The 22,352-nt window shown below is 41.0% G+C and overlaps 1 protein-coding gene across 2 annotated transcripts in view; it reads left to right on the forward strand.

Moving 5' to 3' along the window:
* LOC137889014 (kazrin-like) overlaps positions 1–22,352 on the forward strand; it is a 200,186-nt gene that overhangs the window by 137,211 nt on the left and 40,623 nt on the right. For both annotated transcript variants that reach the window (XM_068732572.1, XM_068732573.1), the window contains one exon: positions 5,951–6,058. In XM_068732572.1, coding sequence (XP_068588673.1) covers positions 5,951–6,058 — 108 coding nt within the window. The remainder of the gene's footprint in view (positions 1–5,950; positions 6,059–22,352) is intronic.

Below are 22,352 nucleotides of genomic sequence, written 5' to 3' on the forward strand. Positions count from 1 at the left end.
TAACAAAAGCCCGTTTCTCCTCGGTTTAGTCTCTCGGGCTGCAGCTCATTTTCTCCCGAGTTGTCCTTACACCAACTAATAACATCCCCAGCTTACACACTTCTTTTGAATGGCCTGCTGCGTACATTCGGCAGCCTTTCATTACAATATGAATTGACAACGAGTCGTCTTGAGATCGGCGATGGTCAGCATGTGCGGCTACACGTTAAGCGCTAGCTCCCCACTATCACACCCCTGCTCCATTAGCTCCATTTATCTGCAGGGTATTTATAGGGCACCTTGAATTGGGGTCTTGAGGCAGGTGATGCGGGGGGGGGGGGGGCTGTCCTGGCTGCTGGTGATTAATGCATGAATACCCAAGCTTTATCACAAGTCCAGCAGCCTCGGGACCAGAGAATGTCAGTGCAATTAAAGGCGGGTGGCAGTTGTAAGAAAAGAGAGTCAGCGCCTATCTACAGATTGCAGACCGAGTCGGGGAACATGGTCGGCTCGGTGAAGGTTCCAGCAACGGCGCCTATTCATTCCTTAATCACCTCCACTACTCATTAGGGCCTTCTTTTGTTCCAGCCATCGTCTTTTCCTGCACTGTGCCAGCAGATAAAATATGGCAGGCTCAGAAGAGTGAGGAGCTTGGAGGACCCCATTAAATGGCGACAGTGAAGGGATAGAAAATGAGGAGGGAAAAGGAGAGGTGGCGTTGGAGTGGTGGAGTCAGTCAACAGAGGAACAAGAGAGGACTCAAGGGAGAGGGGTGGTGACAGGGATGGAAGGAACTGTCCGACCATGAAGACTAGTAATTCATCTGGATCTTAAATTTAGGACTGCTGCAACATTCAACCAGAAAGAGCAGTACAATATGGGAAGTGTTATATCATAATCATACACAGTTCCTCTCGTTACAGCTGTGACTGCATGAATTACCCCTACAATAATATCTACTAACTCGTGAACTTGTAGTACTAGTACTGCGTTCTAGTGCAGTAACTTGATGTACATTGGTGTTTTTATTCATCATTCTACCTCTTAATCGAGCAGGGGGTCCTCTTTCTGCTATGCAAAGGAATCAAAGCCTCCATAAGGTGAAGTCTGTTATTATTTGTGCCTGGTTAATCGATAGTAAAGTCTTCCTGAGTGGTTGGTCTTGTCGGAGCCTTTCAGAGAGAAAAAGAGAAGAGGAATGTTTTGCATGCGTTTGTGTCAACAGCGAACTACCATAACAGCTAGCTGGCTTTGATAACGGCTACAACACTGATCATTGCAGTGTTCATTGGCCAATTACTGAGCTATACACTGACATATAAACTGCTGTCAGTTCATCCTGTAGAGACCGACATATGAGCCTATGTAGATGAATGGAAACAGAAATGGTAATGAGCCTATTTTTTCACAGTAACAGCAATAACAATCAAACTGAGGAAGAGTGGTGAAGCCTTGTGCGCCTGAATATTTCCCTCGGCTTCACGGATTACCTTTTAACCGAATATATAGATCCCCTCAAGCAAGTGTCTGAGTTGTTCAAAAAATGCACAATGAAGTCTGTAGTTTGAGCTAAATCTTTCCTTTAGACTCTGTGAGCTTGTCTCCCTCTATTTTGAGTAGTTTATTTTGGGAGATGCATCTCGTGCTGCATCCACGCTGAGAAGAGGAACAACAGGAGGCCCTTGTTGACACAGGCTGAGTCCTCCATGTAACTTTTAGTTTAACATTGTAAAGGTTAGCATCGGACGACCATAATAATCCACAGTGAAAAAAAAGAGACTAATTTCAACACTTCAAAAATGTGTTTAGCATTTCTTTACTGCAATTTAGGATTTGTTCTAATAACTTATTGCCATGCACTTGCATAGATCCTCATATATTTGCAATATGCTAATATTGTCTGATGTGATGGTCTAGCTCTAACCAAGATTGACATCATCTCTGTATGTGCTTCCGACATACTCCTCAGACTAAGGGCCTCATAGGCAAGGCAACACAAGAGATTGTTTTAATTTTACACAAACATGAGGAGTTGTTTTCACAATTGCATTTTCTATAGTTTCAGTTGCCAGACTCTTCGTTTTTTTAAGTATGTATCCCATTTAGTCCAGTTCTCTTCGCCCCTTTCTTTCTGTAATCTTAAAGTGAATATCATATGTTCCATACTGCATTATGCAGTATATGTCTATTGGTTGAGTCTCTCTAAGAAGCTGGCGTCTTGTCATTGGCTTCTTGCTTGCTACCATTAGATTTTGTGTAAATATTTGTCTCTGATATCCAGTTCCTATGATATGTTTTCTAAGCAGAGAGAGAGAGAGAAGTGAACTTAATATCCAATCCTAATATACTCCATGTGGGGGCTTGAACATCAGTCCAGAAAAGTTGTGTGAAAAACCTCACACAGTTCTTCCAGTAAATGTCTCTCCAACTTCGTGAGCTTATAGTATTATTGGGGACCATATCCCCGAAGAGATTAATGTCCAGTTCTCTTTTTCATCTTTTGCTTTATGTTCATCAGTTATAAAGTTCTATAAAGGTCCCCAATAATTTGTCCGATGGGTTCCGAGTTCAGGCCAAAACAGGTCATATGTTGTGTTGTCCGACAACATTTAAAGCCAAAAGTGGCTCAGAATGGCCACACTCCAGGGTGGGGCGAAAAAAACTGCCATCATACCCTCCTCCTCTCTCATTGGTGGTCCTCACTAAGGAAAGAAGCTGTTTTTAGTCTTGAGCAACTATCTTACAGATTTATTCCAGTGCAAGTAGACCTTGTTTGGTGGGGATCCAGATAATCACATCACTATAAAGCCAGATGCGGTAAAACAGTTGTTTTAGTCTCTGGGCCAAATCATTATTTATTTCATCACAGCAGAAATACCTGTTCCATCAGTTGTGTGCTCGGCTGGTTAAACAAGTTATTATTGATGAAGTGACTTGAAGAAGTTTGATTGTGAGGAAAATGGAACCAAGCCATGAAATGTGATACATTCTCATCAGTGTTTAAAAAACACTATATATCTTGCAAGATTATTACAACCCATGCCTTCACTGCTTTTGTGTATATTAAACAAAATACCAAATACAAGTTAATGCGAGAAAACAGTAAGGACAGAGCTGATAGAAGAGATGTGAACATCAAATTATTCTGCACAAGCCTTCTGTTGTTGTTACAGCTTAAAAGAGATTTTCAGATTGCTTGAATTTGATCTTCAGTTTTCAGGAATTTGAATGAAATTAGTAAAAAGACGGTCTTTCCATCTCTTGTTTTAATTACCATGTATAATGTATGCATCGTTTTAGGTTATCCTGTAATTGTATGCCAAACTGAAATTGTGTGGCAGACATCCACACTTGCAGTGAGATGATAGGTGAGCATGTGTCTTTGTCAGATAATATTCCTGCCGGCATGTGTGGAAAAGAGAAAAGAACCGAGAGAGGATGGAAGCAGAAAGAGGAAATGATGCTCTTATCTCAAATCCTTAATCAGTCACCCCAAACATGATTTATACGACAGGGTTTATAGAAAGCTTCACTGTCATTCAAGGTGCAGTGTAGTCAATGCAGAGAGCCAACGCAACACAAGATATTGTTTTTCATTGTTTCTACAATTCCTCTATATTACCAGACTCTGATATCTCATCCGGTCATTTTATCCCACCCACTGTCTGTCTGTCTATGCTGTGTGTCACTGTCTGCAGTGTTTCTTTGACTTGAGTGAGTAGAAATAAAGACTAAGCAATCAATATGAGGCTATTGGACCTTATCAGACCTGAATATTCAGTGTGTTGAAAAGGACATTGATCCAGAGGCTTTGGACAGCGACCCAGAAAACATAACAATTACCTGCTTGATAACTCAATGTAGCAAAACAAAAAAAGTCATTTAATTGCTGTGCCCTAATGAATATGAATCAATGCACAATACAAGGTGTAGAAGCTGAAACAATAAAAAAGAACAGCAGCCTGACCTCTAACATCTCTCTGTAAGTCTTGTAAGTGATAATGATGTCTTGCTTTTTATTCTCAGTCTTAAGATTTCTGTGTAAAAATTATTTAACATCCATCTCTCCATAATGGTGACTCCATAAATGTTTCCTTAATGTATCCACATTATTATATATCCACATTCTTCATATCGGGCAATGATTGCTTGCAAAAAAGTTACTGTATCAGTTGCAATATTCCTTTTTTTGTCACATTGATACAATGACACTACACACATACACAAAGTACCATTACTTAATCATATGATAAACAATATGTCAAGTCATACCCGAGCTCACTCTGCAGCATATTCCCCTGCTCGCCTCCATATCTGTTTTACCTCTCCACCCCCAAAAAGCAACCATCATGGCTTACTTTTCCCTTTGCATTTATTCCACCGCACTCATCCCCCTTATTCCCTCAATAAGTTTCTAAGTGTTGCTGAGGACCTGTCAAGGGTAGGATACAGGGAAGATAAAACATTTTCATGAGGCTATTGGGCAGCGGCAGCTTGAAGCTAGCAGATAAGTATGCACTGTGAATGTCAACATTATTCAAAAACTGTGTTCCTGGTGCCAAAGGCTGCACCATGGGCAAGCTTGAAAAATTATAGATTTGCAGTTGGGTGTCAAAATGTTATGTACATTTTTTTATTTTATTTTTTAAAACAGCCCTCATGCGCTCTTAAAATCACTTTAGGTGTGGACAGACTGCCAGGCTGTTATTAGTAGCCCTATGAAGTCTGTCTCGACAAGAAGATCAATCTCGCCATAATGATTCCCCCCCCGAGGCCTTAGTGCTCTTCACCCAGACGCATTTTGAGCTCCATAAATGCAAATAATTCACCCAGTAACAGCGTCGTAGTAGTTCTTGAGTGGTACACTGATGGCAGAATGAGCGGGAAGAGGATGAGGAGAAGGAGAGGAGCAGAGGTTGAAAAGTGAAGTTGAACAGATGTAGTTTGCTGGAATGTGAATTTAACTGTTTGAGCAAAGCAATATTTGAATTGCAATTTAAATTTATTTTTTGCCAGCCAGTGACTACTTTTATTCAAGAAGTGACACTTGTGACCTTTTGTGAATTTTACTTTGGGGAAAAAAAGCATCTGTGGGCAGGGCTGGGATGGCAGGACGGCAGAAACTGAGTGCAAATGTTGAAGTGACAAAATAATTTTAGCATAAACTTTTTATGTGAGTTGACCTGGAGCAATGCATTCAATATGCATTCGCTACGGGCCACTGGTGAGGCTGGCCAGAACCACATTAGAAACCACTGAACCTCACCCGAAATCAAATCACACTTTGGTCATAAAAATGCTAATATTTATACGCATCAGTCTCTTAAAGTAGCGACTGTGTTTGTGCGCCCGCATGTGTTTCGGCTTGTATGCTTTTGCTACAGCGGGCTGTTCACACTCTCCTCAGAGACAGGAGCTGTGTCGATGAATGGTCAGCCACTGTGGAGTTAGTGCTTGTTAAGGAGTGAGGAGTAATTCATTCTGGGTGTGTATTGAAAGGGATGTATGTTGTGCTGCATTAATCATTTTGTTTCTGAATGCATTCTGTGCAGAGAGGTAAACTTACTCTCATGACGACTTTATTATGCAGTTTGATGTACATGGGGCTTTGTGCTCTTTCCCTTTTTGCTATTGCTGTCTCCATAGTGATTTCCAATTATTGTTAGAAACACATTTTAAAGCTCCAGTTGCACTTCTTCATGCGTCAACAAACATAATCCACACACAGAAACACAAATTAACAGCATTGGGACTTTACACTTGCTAATAACCAAACACGCTCCTGCCAGATCCCAACAACGGTTATCTGGGAGCGATATATTCAAGAATGTCTTTGTCTTTGTACTTATTGAAATGATTTAGTATTTTCACATGATCTTGCTACACACGCTTGGACTCTTGGTTATCCTTCTAAATTCCTCCATATGTTGTCTGTTAAGTTAACCTAGTTTGTCATTTGTTTTTCTCACAGATCCCTCTTCCCACCCGAGGCAGAAGCCGTCGGCCACTGACCTCTGCTACAAAACTGAAATCAGCAGTCTAATGGACTTCAACTCTCCGGACGCTTCGCTGGACAAAGGTAAGACCTGGACTGTTCTGTTGAACCAGAGCTGGTCCATTTTAAGGTGTTTTCCTGCAGTGTCACTATGGGAGGATGTTGGGGCATATACAGTATACAGTTGTGGTCAAAAGTTTACATACACTTATAAAGAACATAATGTCATGGCTCTCTTGAGTTTCCCCGTTATTTCTACAACTCTGATTTTTCTCTGATAGAGTGATTGGAACAGATACTTCTTTGTCACAAAAAACATTCATGAAGTTTGGTTCTTTCATGACTTTATTATGGGTTAACAGAAAAAGTGATCAAATCTGCTGGGTCAAAAATATACATACAGCAGTGCTAATATTTGGTTACATGTCCCTTGGCCATTTTCACTTCAATTAGGCGCTTTTGGTAGCCATCCACAAGCTTCTGGCAAGCTTCTCGTTGAATCTTTGACCACTCCTCTTGACAGAATTGGTGCAGTTCAGTTAAATTTGATGGCTTTCTGACATGGACTTGTTTCTTCAGCATTGTCCACATGTTCTCAATGGGATTTAAGTCAGGACTTTGGGAAGGCCATTCTAAAACCCTAATTCTAGCCTGATTTAGCCATTCCATTACCACTTTTGATGTGTGTTTGGGGTCATTGTCCTGTTGGAACACCCAACTGCGCCCAAGACCCAACCTTTGGGCTGATGATTTTAGGTTATCTTGAAGAATTTGAAGGTAATCCTCCTTCTTCATTATCCCATTTACTCTCTGTAAAGCACCAGTTCCATTGGCAGCAAAACAGCCCCACAGCATAATACTACCACCACCGTGCTTGACGGTAGGCATGGTGTTCTTGGGGTTAAAGGCCTCACCTTTTCTCCTCCAAACATATTGCTGGGCATTGTGGCCAAACAGCTCGATTTTTGTTTTGTCTGACCACAGAACTTTCCTCCAGAAGGTCTTATCTTTGTCCATGTGATCAGCAGCAAACTTCAGTCGAGCCTTAAGGTGCTGCTTTTGGAGCAAGGGCTTCCTTCTTGCACGGCAGCCTCTCAGTCCATGGAGATGCAAAACACGCTTGACTGTGGAGACTGACACCTGTGTTCCAGCAGCTTCTAATTCTTGGCAGATCTGCTTTTTGGTGGTTCTCGGTTGACTCTTCACCCTCCTGACCAATTTTCTCTCAGCAGCAGGTGATAGCTTGCGTTTTCTTTCTGATCGTGGCAGTGACAAAACAGTGCCATGCACTTTATACTTACAAACAATTGTTTGCACTGTTGCTCTTGGGACCTGCAGCTGCTTTGAAATGGCTCCAAGTGACTTTCCTGACTTGTTCAAGTCAATGATTTGCTTTTTCAGATCCATGCTGAGCTCCTTTGACTTTCCCATTGTAGCGTTTGTGGGCATTTGTATCCAATGAGCCCTATTTAAATGGCCTCAGAGAAGTCACCAGCTGTAGTCACTCATAATCACTCACAAGAAGTTAAGAGGCCATGCTATGAAGCTCATTTCATTGACACAACTTTCTAAGTCACCAAAATTGCTAATTCATGTTGCTGTATGTATATTTTTGACCCAGCAGATTTTGTCACTTTTTCTGTTAACCCATAATAAAGTCATGAAAGAACCAAACTTCATGAATGTTTTTTGTGACAAAGAAGTATCTGTTCCAATCACTCTATCAGAGAAAAATCAGAGTTGTAGAAATAACTGGAAACTCAAGAGAGCCATGACATTATGTTCTTTACAAGTGTATGTAAACTTTTGACCACAACTGTATATATATATATATATATATATATATTTATATATATGCATTGAAGAATGTCCATGCAATTTTACAGTACATACCAGTGGTGGAATGTACTCAAGTACTGTACTAAGTACAATTGTGACTTGGTTGTACTTTGCTTTAGTATTTCCATTTTATGCTACTTTATACTCTAATCCACTACATTTAAGAGGCAAATATAGCATGTTTTACTCCACAAAATTTGAGTTTGACACTTTTTACCTTAAAATATGTGATGCTGATATGACATGATGCAGTACTATTCTACTAATCTACCTAGTAGTACAAAACATCTGATTTACTCCACTTTGATGGACTACAACATTAAAATGCACTACAATCTATAATAATAGAACATTGTGAAATGACCCATTCTGCTTAAACAGTACTTTTGATACTTTAAGTAAATGTTGCTACTACTACTGTACTGTACTTTTACTTAGTTAAGTAATATTTTGAACTCAGGGCCTTTACTTGTACTAGAGTAGTTTAAATTTATGCAAAGACGTAATACATGAGCACAAGAAGAGCTAGCAGTAGCACCTTTGCATCAATTCCTCTCCCTTCTCAGCATTTGCTGCTTGTACCTGTTGTTGTTGTTGTTGTTGTTGTTACAATGGGCTTCCAGCACACGTGTTATTCTAGCTAATGAGGACTGCCTGCGATCCAGGTTGCAAATGGCTGCTAATGAACCCAGCGAGTTTCGTGTTTAAAAAATATCACAAACAGCTTTTCAACTAATCAGACCAAAGCTGCTTCTTTATTCAGTCTGTTTGCACATTTAAACCAAGGACACAGCAATCACTGACAACTGTTTGTTTATGTCTCTGTGCAGTTTGTATTCTTGCGGTTTTGGCCTCTTGTTGCATGCTTGGATGGACCAGCATGGCAGAAATTTTAACCAATTAAGATAGTTAAGAAGTTTAAACTTTATCCTATGATTAGTGAATACACATTTATATAACAGATAACCTAACCTAAGAAACAACCACAATTCAAAGCTGTCTAACATAGTTTCCAGTAAAAGTTCCCTCCGTGTGTTTCATAACTCTGAAATTTGTTTGACTGGTCAATTTGCACCCACATTTTGCATGACATACATTGGACAAATACTTAAATTCAGTGAGCTGACCTGTGTAGTTATTAGCTTGCAGCTAGTGGAGACATTCTCATGGTTTTCATGAGGACAATCTAAATTGTTGTTGTTTTTTTTCTTTTAATGCATTCATGCCTTCCAGTCCTCCTGTGAAATGATGCAACAATATGTCTCCGTCAACAGTGAATATTATCAAGTTTCACAGTCATCAGTGTTAACAATTCTGCTGTTTATGTTCACTCACATGAACCATCCCCAGAAAGCAGCCTATTCACTTTTAAGCCAGACTCTGTCTGACTGGGTGGTCAGACGGGTCTCACGTAGGCGTCATCAGCTCTCCAAACAAACACAGTTACAGTCGTTCATCTCCAGTCTGTTTCCATGTTCCAGCCTTTTCATGACAAAAGCTACTTTGAAGGAGTTAGAGTCTTGTAGAGAGGATCAAAGTAGCTATTGATGGCACCAGTACAAACACATCTCTTGGACTGCGGATCCTGTAAGGCTGCCAGCTCCAGTATGGATCTCTAGTGTCACCCAAGGAGCCCCAGGGGCTCTTTCCTCATTAGAGTGCCATGCTTAGGGATCTGTTTGGCTGCCAGATCTCTCCTCTCTCCTGTTAGCGTCTGTCGATGTCGCGGTGATACTGAATGTTCTCACAAGTCGTTTGAAAAAGAGGGAACAGTGTTGCAGACTTTTTGCAGATCGGTAATCTTCCGCATATCTATGATAACAGGTTTGAAGTCAGTACTCAAGTACTCTACTCAAGTACAATTTGAGGTAGTTGTATTTTCTTTTATTATTTTCATTAATTTATACACTACATTTCAGTGTGAAATATTGTACTCTCTTTACTCTACAGCAATAGTTACTACTTACTTTTCAGTTTGACATGTTATATGTAAAACATATGATCAGTTTATATATTTTGCGTTGTAATAGATCAAACCAATAGATTACCCAACGCTGTATAATGTTGTTATAATTACACGTCAATGAATCGGTAATATTCCAATAATGTGAATGGGGCCATTTGCATAATGAGCTCTTTATATTTGAAGTACATTTTACTTGACATTTTCTTGTCAAATAGTTGTAATGGTTTGTGTTTTCGTTTCATTGTGGTATTATTACTTTTACGTAAGTACAAGATGTCAGTACTACTACCACCACTGCTGAGTCAGCTTTTTTCTATCCAGCTGATGAAATCACAGAACATGCTGAAAGAGTTTTGGTGTTTGGGGGTAATTAGGAAGTCAAGAGGGCAGATGCTGTACTTGATGAGGTTAGTTTTATGCAAATTTTAAAAATGAACATGTCTGAACATGGACACACACACACACACACACACACACACACACACACACACACACACACACGCTCTCCATCAGCCGAACCAGGTGCTGCATTAGATCTGTTATTTTTTTTCCTGGGCGCTGAAAATGTGCAGACTCAGGAAAAACGCATGCACACACACCAACAACCCCTGCAGTAGACAAGGCCACGTACTGGATACCACCACAAGTTTCATCCAAAATGAGAACAGGGAACTGAGCGGTTGTGTTATCAGCAAATTCATCTCAGGTCTGCAGTAAGAGAGAGACAGGGAAGGAGAGGGGAAACAAACGTTAGCAGCGAGCACTGTATCATTATAGAGACAGGTGCTGCTTCTGCACATTAACTGCCAATGATATTACTAGCTGGATGAAGCTTGGCATGTGGGCTGGTTCAAATAGGAGGGTCAGTGCAAAGAAGTCAAACTGGACACCCAGAAAAAATAGGCTTAGGAGGGAAAGAGAGACAGAAGGAGGGGGGGGGGGGGGAGTGAATAGCACCGTGAGGGGGAGGAAGGGACATATTTTTGCCTGCGAATGTATTTTGATTAATGAGAGAAAATCATATTGTGAAGGGGGGAGGACAAAGAGACAGAAATTAACAAAAGAACAATTAGGTAAGAGAGCATGTGATGGTGTATGTGTGGGTGCGGGTGCATGTGTGAAGTGGTCTCCGCTGAGCACTTCCATTTTTCTCATGCGCTGCCCCCACCAAAGTCCTCTTATAGCCAGGGGGAGAATGGCACTCAAACTGCCTCCAGCGACGATATCCAGGCCTCTCCACTGTAATTTACACACTTCACAAATAGCCACTCAGAAATGCTCAGACACGACGGCTGTTCGTTGCTAGTTAGACTTGGCTCTTTTTTTATGTGGCTCGTATTATTTAACTATGCAAGAACTGGATATTGTTTATGTTGTCGTCTTAAAGATCAGATTTGAATCATTAAATGTGTGGCAATGTTCACAGACAAAGGGGTTCCCTGTGTGCTTGCTTGCCTCTGTCTTCTGGCTTTTCCATTAAAGACCACTGAGAGGTTGATATTGACAAAGGGAGCAGTGCAGCGGTCTGATTATCTGCCGTCTGTCACTCTCAAACTGCTTCATTAAAGGAGGCTGCTGACAAGCGGAACGTGAAGGTCGAAAAGTCAAAAAGTGAATTTCAAGAAGTGTGGATTTAATATTTAATTTGAACAGTCATCAAATGAGACATTACTTGTTCCTTGAAAGTGTGCGGGTATAGCACATGTGAGTGTGTCTCTGTGTGCAACATTTAGTTGCACTAAAACATCAGACAAGTTATCTCCCCCGAACCTTTTTCTAAATGTTCTTGCTGTTTTCTTCTTCTCTCTTATTCTTTTGGAATCCTTTCGGAGGCAGGTTGCACCACAGAGGTATATATAAATACATTTTCATCAAAGTGTCACATTTAGCTTTGCCACATACTACATCGTGGTCTAAATTTAGATCTGGAGCTGTGCTGTTCAATTAATCAATGAAGGCTTTTTTCATATACTAAGTTTCATAAGACTGCAGAAGAATAGAAGTTGAAGCACAGGTCAGCGCAGCACACTACGTGTCTTGATTCATCTTATTGCAGTGAAAGTTGCTAAGCAATGTGCCCACTTCAAAGCTGAATGTGTGTGATGTGTAATATCAATTCATTAAAAATTGTGTTTTGAGAAAGGGCTGTCAAAAGTAAATGACTATATATATATATATATATATATATATATATATATATATATATATATATATATATATATATATATATCTTTATGTGTACTTTCTTAAAATATAATACCTTGTGAGTGTACATTTTATGCATTTAATAGTATTGCATAAAAGTATACCACTTTGGCTATACCTAGTGTACTGTCTTTAAGATGTGTTTTTCAAAAGATGTATAAACTCAAATACATGGTACAGTAGTACAACACTGTTTAAAATAGACTTCAAGTATCATTCATGTTATCTTGAAATTTAAACCTCTTATTTTAAGCCCCTTATTGATCCGTAAAACCCAACCTAACCCCAAGAACTTATTGTTGGGCACCAGTGGATAAGTTAAAGTATCAGTATAATGAACTGAAAGTGACCAAGAAGTTAAGATTGTGGATCCAAGCAGAAATAAATGAGCTTAACATGGTGTCTGTCCTCACCCTGAGGAGATCAGACATCCAGAATAGATCTAGTGCTGCTTTGCTGCTGTTCCTTTTAATCAAACTTATCAAATCCATGTTTTACAGTAATGCACTTTGCTAAAAGCACTCTGGAGGAAACAGAATTATGTCATTATGTATTGTGTTTAAGAAACTGTTCCAAACTTTTCACTTACACCTCGTTAGGTTTTGAATTTACACCCACGCGCAGCACTGCGCCAAGGTGCTACTAGAGGTGTATTTGTGAATTCCACTTTGGAATCTTGACACGAGGCAAACCGCCAACTGGTACCACCGGTCACTGGTTGTAATACCGTCTGCCTGCCCTTCAAATGGCTGTTAAAAGGCCCACGGGCAGCTAATCTGTTCTGGCGTCTGGCAGAACTGAATTGGCAGCGGAGACGATGGTGGAGAGGGACGTTGGCTGTCGGAGCTGCCAGATCAGGAAGGGAGCTGAGTGGCACCTGGTGGCTGCCTGTTCCTTTTCACTGATTAAGGAACAAGAAGGTTGGAAGGTGGGAGAATAGAGAGGAAATGAACTAACTGGCTGAAGAGACGAAGGCTTGGAGGAGCCGGTCTGAGGTATGAATATAGGATGCACAGTAGTAGCAGTGATGAGCGTAGAAGTATAGTAGTAGAAGTATGGAAATCCAGGCGAGTAAGCAAAAGAGTCTAAGTGCAGAAGTTGAAGTGCAGAAAGGATACTTTTAGGACTTGCAGTAGATCAACAATATATGGTTGCACACCCTTAGGTCTCATTTAGAACAAAAGACTTCAAGTTGACATTTTAACATTGACACCCCCCCCATGTATGTGAACAGGGGGGGGTTATGGGACATCCTCTTGAAGGTCTTAGTATATCCAGGACCCCAACATTCCTTGTTTTACCACTGCAGCTATCCACAGGTGACCCACTTAGGTAATGTATGTACTGACTCGTCATAAGCAGAAATTTGGGTCTACTTTTGCAGCAACCTAATGCAACTTTGTCTAGCAGCACAATTGTGTGCTAGTACACATTCCCGGTAGAATGCCTTGAAACCTTGCAACTGTCGAGGGAGGATGTCATGATTTATGGTCTGACTACTTTCTAGAGTATTATAAATTGCTCTGCAGTGTTTGACACCTGATAAGCCACCAAACTCATGAATGTGTGACTCTAACTATAGCTTCCTCATTTGTATTACATTTTCTCCAGAGGTGGAAGAGGTAGGCTACTCAGATTTTTCACTTGAGTAAAAGTAGCAAGAAAAAAAAGAATCCATTACAAGTAAAAGTCTTCCTAAAATGCCGTTTTCCTCAAGTGTGTCTCTGAGGAAGGTCTGCAGCACACCTGTGTCTGAGTGAGGATGAAAACTTTTCATACATTGTAAAGCAACACACGTCTCTCTCTCTCTCTCTGGCAGCCAACAAAAACTGCCCACGCTGACATTCATTACAGCAGAATGATTCAGTTTCTATTGGCATCGGAGGGCAATTTGAGCGAAGGCACCACCAGTCGGTGTTTGCTCTCGGCAGCTCAGAATCTGGATGGTCACCGCCGGCCGCGTCCTTCCTGCTGCAGCTTCAGCCTCGAGCGGCCTCTTTCCAGGAGAAGACGGCTGAATATCAGAGTCTGCCAAAACACTGTCAAATCTACACTGTAAAGACTCCTTATTTATAACATACTCTGCACATATTTTGGAATGCCATTTTCGCTGTTGGAAACGTAACAAAAATAAGGACGTTTTTGAGCAGCTTGCACTCAACAGCTACCGAAACTGAAGTAGCACTCTGTAGTTCTTCCTTGCCTCTAACGGCGTCCATAAACATCTGCACCAATGTGACTCCTTTGTTGTTGTTTTTTGTACTCAGTGCTATTTGTGTTCTTAGCGGCCTGATTCCACAATAGACACAATGTTGATGATATCTGTGTTCAAATGCAAATCCACACTGAATCTTATAGAGCAGAAAACTGTGCTTGCCTTTCACGGCTGAACACATTGGCTTGTGGCTAGAAGAGCAACATGCATTCAATTCATTTAAAATGTTTCTCTCATAGTCTCTGTTTTACTCTCACTCCTCTCTCACATAAACAGTGAAAGCTTGACGTCTTCTTGGCAGTGTGCGGTGGTGCTTCTGTCCTTTGAGGTGTTGTGTAAACTGAGTGCAGAGAGAGAGAGAGATTGCTTACTTCCATTGATTTTCATTTAAGGGATAGTGCTCTCAGCTCATCACTGCCAGGCATCCCAGAAATTAGAAACGTGTGTGTGTGTGTGTGTGTGTGTGTGTGTGTGTGTGTGTGTGCACTTGTGTGTGATGTTGCATCATACAAGGTGAGTGTCCGCAATTTCAGCAAAATTGCCTTTTACCTTAAATAACCTAATTATTATTTATTTTTTTACAACCTCATCGTGCTTTCCAAGCCATGCGTCCCTGTAGTGTAATTTGATGCTGTCTTAATGTAGTGTACATAGCCAGCGCGTGCCAAGTACATTCTTTTAATTAGGAAACCCAACAGACCCACTGATTAGCACTTCATCTTCATAAGTGTCTGAGCCTGAGCCGCAGCTGGGCCACTTCCTAGTTACCTTACACTGTAGCTAGCATGTCCCAACAGGTCCGGAGCAAGAGTAGCACAATTAATATACTGTAGTCTGCCATCTACTGAGCAAGCAAGCATAGTGTGGTAAAGTGGCCCATGTACATTGCTTGTGAGTTACTGTAAATGTCAAATATAAAAACTTTTGCACAGATGGGAGCATGGTAGCCCACAATAATGTTCATATGGACATCTTGCTACTATAGCATGACCTCGTCTTAGATGGTAAATCACTTTTGTCATAAAATGTCCTCGTTCCCGAGCATCTAGCTTTTAGGGAACTGCCATGCATTCATTTAGCATGCACTGCAGCAGACAATTTGACCAGCACGATTCTTTAAACAACTTTACAACCCACAGCTTCACATGGATAAATGGCACTATTATATTTCTATTCTCTTTCTGAGTGTCTGTTCTCCAGAATGGAGAAATTGCTGAGTCAAGTCTCATTCTTGGATTTGTAATCTTAAACCAAGCGGTACTAGGCAGAGGCACATGATTTTCATTTTTAGCAGTATAACTACTGCAGCCTTCCTCTTCACTGGCATTAAAGGGCATTTGTAACAATTTCAAGAAAAGGCCTTGTGACTGTAAGAGGGAAATAAGGTCCAACCAAAATCAATGATTGGATTCCATTTGTGTAGTACAATATAGCTCAGCAGCTCTCTCCCTGCTTTCTGCTGGGCATCCTTTGGGTGTTATCATGATGTGAAATCATCATATATCCACATGCACTCACATGTTCACAACACTAAGCCTCTCCCTGTCATCTTGTGCCTGTACCTTCAGCTTTTAATCTGCTGCATATCAGTTAAGCTTCAGGCCTGCATGGGCCACAAACACTCCTTTGAATAGGCAGTATTCAATTTCCTCACGTTGTCCATTATGCATGGCGACAATAGATTATTTTCCTTAGCTGCTTTATTGTCTCAGAGTGAGGGGTGGTACATTGAATGATTATCAACTCTGCAGAGAACCCAATCAAGGTTTTTGGCTGAGCAATTGATTGACACTTTTGTGATGTAGGTGCATTGTACTGAAGTGTGCACATGGCCTCTTGATACCAACATCAGCTAGATTTACAACAATAACAACTTGATCAATTTGAGTTTGTTGCCGAGTTTGTGATATTTGCCATTGTTGAGTCTGGAACATGCTTTTCTGGTCAGTGGGGAGTTATGGTGGCTCCAATGAACCATGTAATTAAGCATAGTTCCGTAGTTCATTATTGTTGATGAATTAATACATACATAATTCAATGTACATCCCCATCCTGCATTGTTTTGCCACACTTTTATGGAGGCAGGTTCTAAAGGAATATTGAGACTAGGTTGAGTCTAATGTGGCCTCATTGATTATTAGAGCTTGAGAGAATTTGGACTCAGCCACCAGGCGTCCAGTGAAAGCTCCTGTTATTCCCTGTGGGTGGACTCATTGTATTTTATCCACCAGCACACCGGTAGTGTGGCCAATGTATTTAATGTAAATATAGAGGAATTCACATATGGAAGTGTGAAATGTGAAAGATAATAAATTGTTTCATTTGAATGTGACCTCACCTGATAAAGTAGGAATTATCTATAATAATATTCTCTGATAATATTTGTTTCTGAACATTTGTTTGCACACAAAGGCTGTGCAGAGAACAATGCTTTATTCTAAAATTATTAAAAGCATGAAAGTGAAACAAAATCAAGATACAATTCAATCTGTGTTTGATGAGTCTTTTATAATACTGTTTTGCCCTTTTTATGACTAATTCCTTTTATGCACTTTACTTGTAGGGATAAGATTTATAGTCTAACTCATCATTCTTTTTATTTAAAGAGGTTTTATCTTTGTCCTTGCAGGCAGATTAATAAAGTTGAATAAACGTGTAGGCTTATCACCTTTGTTTAAAATCAGATCTTCTTCTGTATGACTACTCACACATCACCAAGCCCTCATTCAGCTGCCTGCCTCAATCTACTATCACTGCAGGGCTGGTTGAATAAAGCAAGCATACAGAAATTGAGAGCACCTGTGCCTGCACTAATAGTGAAGGTCTTTTTGCTTACTTTCCATGCCATTCAGAGATATAAAGATTTAATTAAACTAAAATGAAGAAGGCTTTAAAAGATACGTTTTAAAAAGCAGTGTAAACATATCCACTTTATTACAATTTACATGTGAGCTATATCTTAATCCACTGAATAATGACAATATCCTGTGTGTATCCCCTGGTTGTAGTTCTTAATCCACCCATTATAGTGGAGCTTTGGCTTACTTTACTCTTTATGACTCCACCTTACTGTAGTTTGTTCAAGTTACTCAAAGAATTTGGGTCGATGCGTCAAGAAAAAAACGATAACGTTTTTCACTGGCTGATCATAAATGCAGATCAAGATAAGAACGAACATCACAGTATCTTTCTTCGGCAAGTGTTTCGAGCTGCAGTGGTCATTTTAATGGTGCTCAAACTGTTCATGATACCACAGGTGTTGTTATGGTATTAGGTTACTGAGACCCTTAGGCAAGTCAACAGCTGGCAGACCTGTTGCTGTGCTGCCTGCCGGTGTTAGACTACACACACATTGACGCTCACCTGCCTGCAAGCCCGCACCCAGGCTGGGCTCCTCCCTTCATCAGTGTGTGTGCGCATGTCTGTGTGTATGTTTGAGTAATGTGGGAAAATCATTGTGACAGCCCCACTGGGCTCCTCCTCCTTACCTAGTAAACCATTTGAGTTGAGGGGGAGGGGACCAGTGTACTGTATCATTGAAGCCGTGGGAGTCGCCTTGAACAGGTACACTGAGGGAAAGACACAGCGGCAGCTCCTGGATGTATTTCCTGGTGTCAGCTTGATTTTAGTTGGGAAAATAGTTTTAAGAAATGGATGTGCTTTGAGTGAAAACCACTTGAGAAAGGATTTGGGGAGTTTGGAGTCTTTATGTCTGTCCTGAAAGTTTCTAGCAAACACCTGACAGATCCTGGAATCCTGGAATCCTCTGGAAAACTCCCCTCGGAGGAGGAGATGAAGTCAGATGGGGAGCAGGGAAAGTCTGGTGAGTGAGTGAGTGGAAAAGACAAGTGCAGATGCTTTATTAGACGATAGTATGAGGTGAGTTTCAGTCCTGCACTTTCAAATAGTGACATGGCAAAAGTGGCTTATTCAGTGTCAATCTGGACTAAAGATCCTAGAAGAGGAGACATGTTTTGCTATTTAGCATAAAGGGTAACATGTTCACGTGTTGGCGAGAGTCATGTCTGATAGTGGAGTCACCTGTTTCAGTGCTGAGCCGTTGGGAGACTTTAACCTGCACTGAGTGACCTCAGAGTAGTTGTTGAGTAGAGACTCCACCATTACCTGGCTTTTCTGCTGCCAGTTGTCTTTAATGTGAGCTGAGACTCTTTTCCCAACTTACATACAAGGAATGAGCTGGTAGAGATGCAGAGCCATGTGCCTGTTAATATGGGTATCTGACCTCTGACCTATAAAATCCAAAGATTGGAAAATATTGCAGTGATTCACACTTTTCTCAGGTACAGAGGTTGTGAGGGAGGTTTGCCAACCGTCAATGACTAGATCACAGTCTTGGTTTTTGTTAAGTTTCTCTCCAAACAACAGTGTTTTCATGGCCATGTAAAGAGGCATTGTGTTTTGTTTCTATTGTAAATACTGTGGTCTGGGGTTGTTGACTACAGTTTTTCAGACTATTTTAAATGAAAAGTATTGAATTACAACATCTGAGAAGTGTTGCAATTCTGAGAACAACTGTTCTGCTGTTTAGCTTCCAAATACCTGCATTTTATCTATATACTGGTGCTTCACCTTCAACCTTGGACTAAGTATAGCCCAAATACAGAGGTAAAAGTTCACATTAGGCAGATAAACCCTGTGTTTTCTACCTGCTACGTTTTCCAGAAATGTCATGCGCTAGCAACCCAGAAATGTGGCATAAAACTGGTTAAACTGTTGTATGTTTTTCAAGCACGTCCTATAAATCCATCAGGCTTAACCCCGAGGTGTGGTTGTGACACAATTAGTGCTTTCAAAGCGAAACAAACACCTGGAGGCTATGGATGGCTGTCTTTGCCTAACCCTTACTATCCCAGGTGTGGTTATGTATTTGCAATTGTGCTCAGTTACTCACCTTCCCATCTCACATTTCTGTGGCAGCCTCTGTGATTACCGTTTAGGTAATTTGCAGTCCATCTTTGCAAACTGAAATTGTAAAACATTAGTCATGCAGCCATTATTGCTTGTAACCATAGCAGCAGATTATGTGTAATCATACCTGCTGTTAATGTCCTCCAAGCAGAATAACGGAGAAATGTGGTTCTGATCTTCTCTGTGTTAAATTCACATCAAACATCAGTTCCTCTGCTCTGCCAGGCCTGGCTGTCCAGCAGACACCCCACATCATGTCACATTACATTGCTCCTTTATGTCTCATGGCTGTCACTCAGAGAGAGAGTAGTGTTTCCAGATGAGTGATATGATGTCAGACTGGGTTTAACACTGTGGATTAACACCTTCTGTGAACCAGACTATAAAGCAGAAGCTGTTGTTGGTTTCCACTGGGCAGCTTGTTACTGACCTGTCAGACTGACCTGACACCCACTCAGTATCATGTGAGGGCTGTGGGTGTGAACCAAATGCATGCTCACGTCCGTCCGCGCATGTACGTCGTTCGACGCACGGATACACGATGTGCATGTGGATCGCTTTTGACAACATAATTGCTTGAGCAGATGAGTTTGGTCCGAGCTGGGTGATTGCCTTCTTTCACTGACTGTGCTGCAGGTGAATGCAGCAAGCGGCTCCCCTCGGGTGCTAGCTAGTTTCTTCATGTCCTGGCAGACACAGAAGACAATTTGGAACGAGTTGAAGAAGATCAGCCGCCTGTCACAATCAAGTCAGGGATAATGGTGAAGCAACTGTAATAATCGTGAGGCATGCTAAGTACGATTTGGGAATACTTTCTAAGAGCGTAGAGTCATTTTGTGTTATAGTAAGGATGGACTGATTGGAGTCTTTATTATGTTCCATCTATCTCTCTCTGTTTGAACACCCTGGCGGGTTATCACATTTACTCTAAAGATTAATTTGGTTGCTTTGTCACTATCACAAATCAGATTCATCCCACTGTCGGCTGCTGTTTTCAAACACTGCACATTGCACATCAGCTCATCCAATACACATGGGTGGATGACAGAACTTGCTCTGAAAAGGTAGCTCACATTTGCAGTGACAGACTTTTCAGTCTTGCAGCTTTATTTACTGAAGCTGTCAACAGATCCCCGCTCATTTCTGAAAAATACTGGGAACAAATGTAACTCCATAACCATTAGTTACAAAATTTCAGTCCCAGAATCTTATTAGCTATCTCACGAGGCAACCGGGGTTGTTTTATCTATTTTTGGCAGTAGAGCAGGTTTTGCTGATGGGTTTGTTTGGTTGATTTGACGGAGTACTGGGTCTCAGTCACAGCGGTAGGAGCCACCTCATTCAGGTACACAGACTCTGTAGGTGGGGACTCCACGGTTTGATGAAGTATCCATGGTGACACGGTGTCTGCCCTCCCATTTGGCCCAGACTATAAATAACAGCACTGTTAGCCTTCGGCACCAAAGCTCATTTCTCAACTACTATATGCACACAAACGCAGATACACACACACGCCTGCTTTGTCACACACGTGCACACACACATCCAAACACCTCTCAGCTACCTGTTTCAGCTAATCCGTTCATCCTCCTCCATAAGATAATGCAGTTTAATCTGAATAAGGTTTCTGTGTAGCGATTGGCATAGAGCCCTGGTCTTCTCGCAGAGAACTCTCCCCAAAACAGAACTTGTTTGTTGTTCCAAATGCATCAGATATTGTTGCTTTGTTGTCTACTTGACTCCCACTCATGCACAACAAGACTAATCTATGAAAATAAGTGTTCATTTGTTTGCAATATGTTTAATAGCAAGACCCGGGGGAAATGAGATAAACATAATAGCACGATGTTAACAACGTGTAACAATAAACTGGAAGCACAAGAAAATGCCGGGGAAAATAGATGTTACAAAACAAGCTAAATGTTGACAGCTTGTGTATTCACAAAGATGCTATTTCGTATCATGGCTGAATGAATGACATGTTCTTACCCGCACAGCTCATCAAGCATAACCAGCAGCAATTATTGCCTGGCCTGATGCAACCAATTAACATTCTCATCATGTTTGGTGTAAAGCTGTCCAGAAGAAAAGCACAATTTGTACCTTCTATATGGAGGATGAACCAAAGTAAAGCACCAATTTATTAGCGTACCAACTCAGAGAGCAATGCACACATAATTAGTTATTCCCCCCTAAATAGGCAAATGGTGTATATTTCTGCAATTACAGTATCCTAGAATTGGCTGTGTGTGTATTTTCGCAGCTTTTATTTGCCACCTGAATGCCTGCTAATACAAAATACTGGAGGGTGATAAATCGCATGGACCTAATAAGAAGATCACGAAGGAGAATAGTTTCCAGCCTGCAGCCTCATTATCACTTCTGTAGAAGGGCTGCAATTTTTGGCTCATTTGCAGTCTCTGACTCCCGCAGTTGTGTTTTAATGGCTTTATCCATCCATCATTGTATCAGCTATCTTATCCTATATTCAACCGTCTGTCCCTCATGACCTGAACAGCACGTCCTCCAGTTTCATGGAAACTCTACTGCTAATCTCTGTGAAAGAAATTCAAAATCCTGTCCAGAGTATCGGTCCATCTGAAGCCTAAGAACGACAGTAATCTCACCATTTATGGTTTTCACGTCATAGATGGGAAAAGGACTTTAAAACAAACACATTGTTTTGACGGATTACTGTCAATCATATTATTATAATTATTATAATCAAGTATACTTATACATACCGGAACTCTGTTTACAGGTTTGTCATTCTGTGAACAGCAATGTAGGTTCCGGCCAGTGTGGCTGATACTATCCTTAGACACACTAGAGGGTTTTAAGACAACGGACACAGATCGTGGTGAATGCATCTGAGTTTACAGTCTTATCTTTCTCTCTGATAAGTTCTTTCGCTCACTGCCGAGCTCTGTTCTAACCCCACTCTAGCACAAGTGCAGCCCCCATTACTCCAAGGACCTGAGGCATGAAATAGGATTGCCAGCATGTGGATGTCAGATTCTGTGATGTTAGAGCATCGACTACTTGATGGACACTGACTGGCTGGAAGGGAGGGAGTCATGCAGGGAGTGACATCGTCATTTAAATGTCTTTGATCTGAATTAACGCCGACGGCCTCAAGTTCTGTGGAATTCAAGTTGTATTTTGTATAAAAAATGATTCGCTGGTACCAGGTTCCCGATTTGTTTTATATGATCGTTAATTGA

This window comes from Cebidichthys violaceus, unplaced genomic scaffold (assembly GCF_023349555.1).
Source record: "Cebidichthys violaceus isolate CVI_PGR_0920_01 unplaced genomic scaffold, fCebVio1.0.p SCAF_6, whole genome shotgun sequence".
Taxonomy (NCBI): Eukaryota; Metazoa; Chordata; class Actinopteri; order Perciformes; family Stichaeidae; genus Cebidichthys; species Cebidichthys violaceus.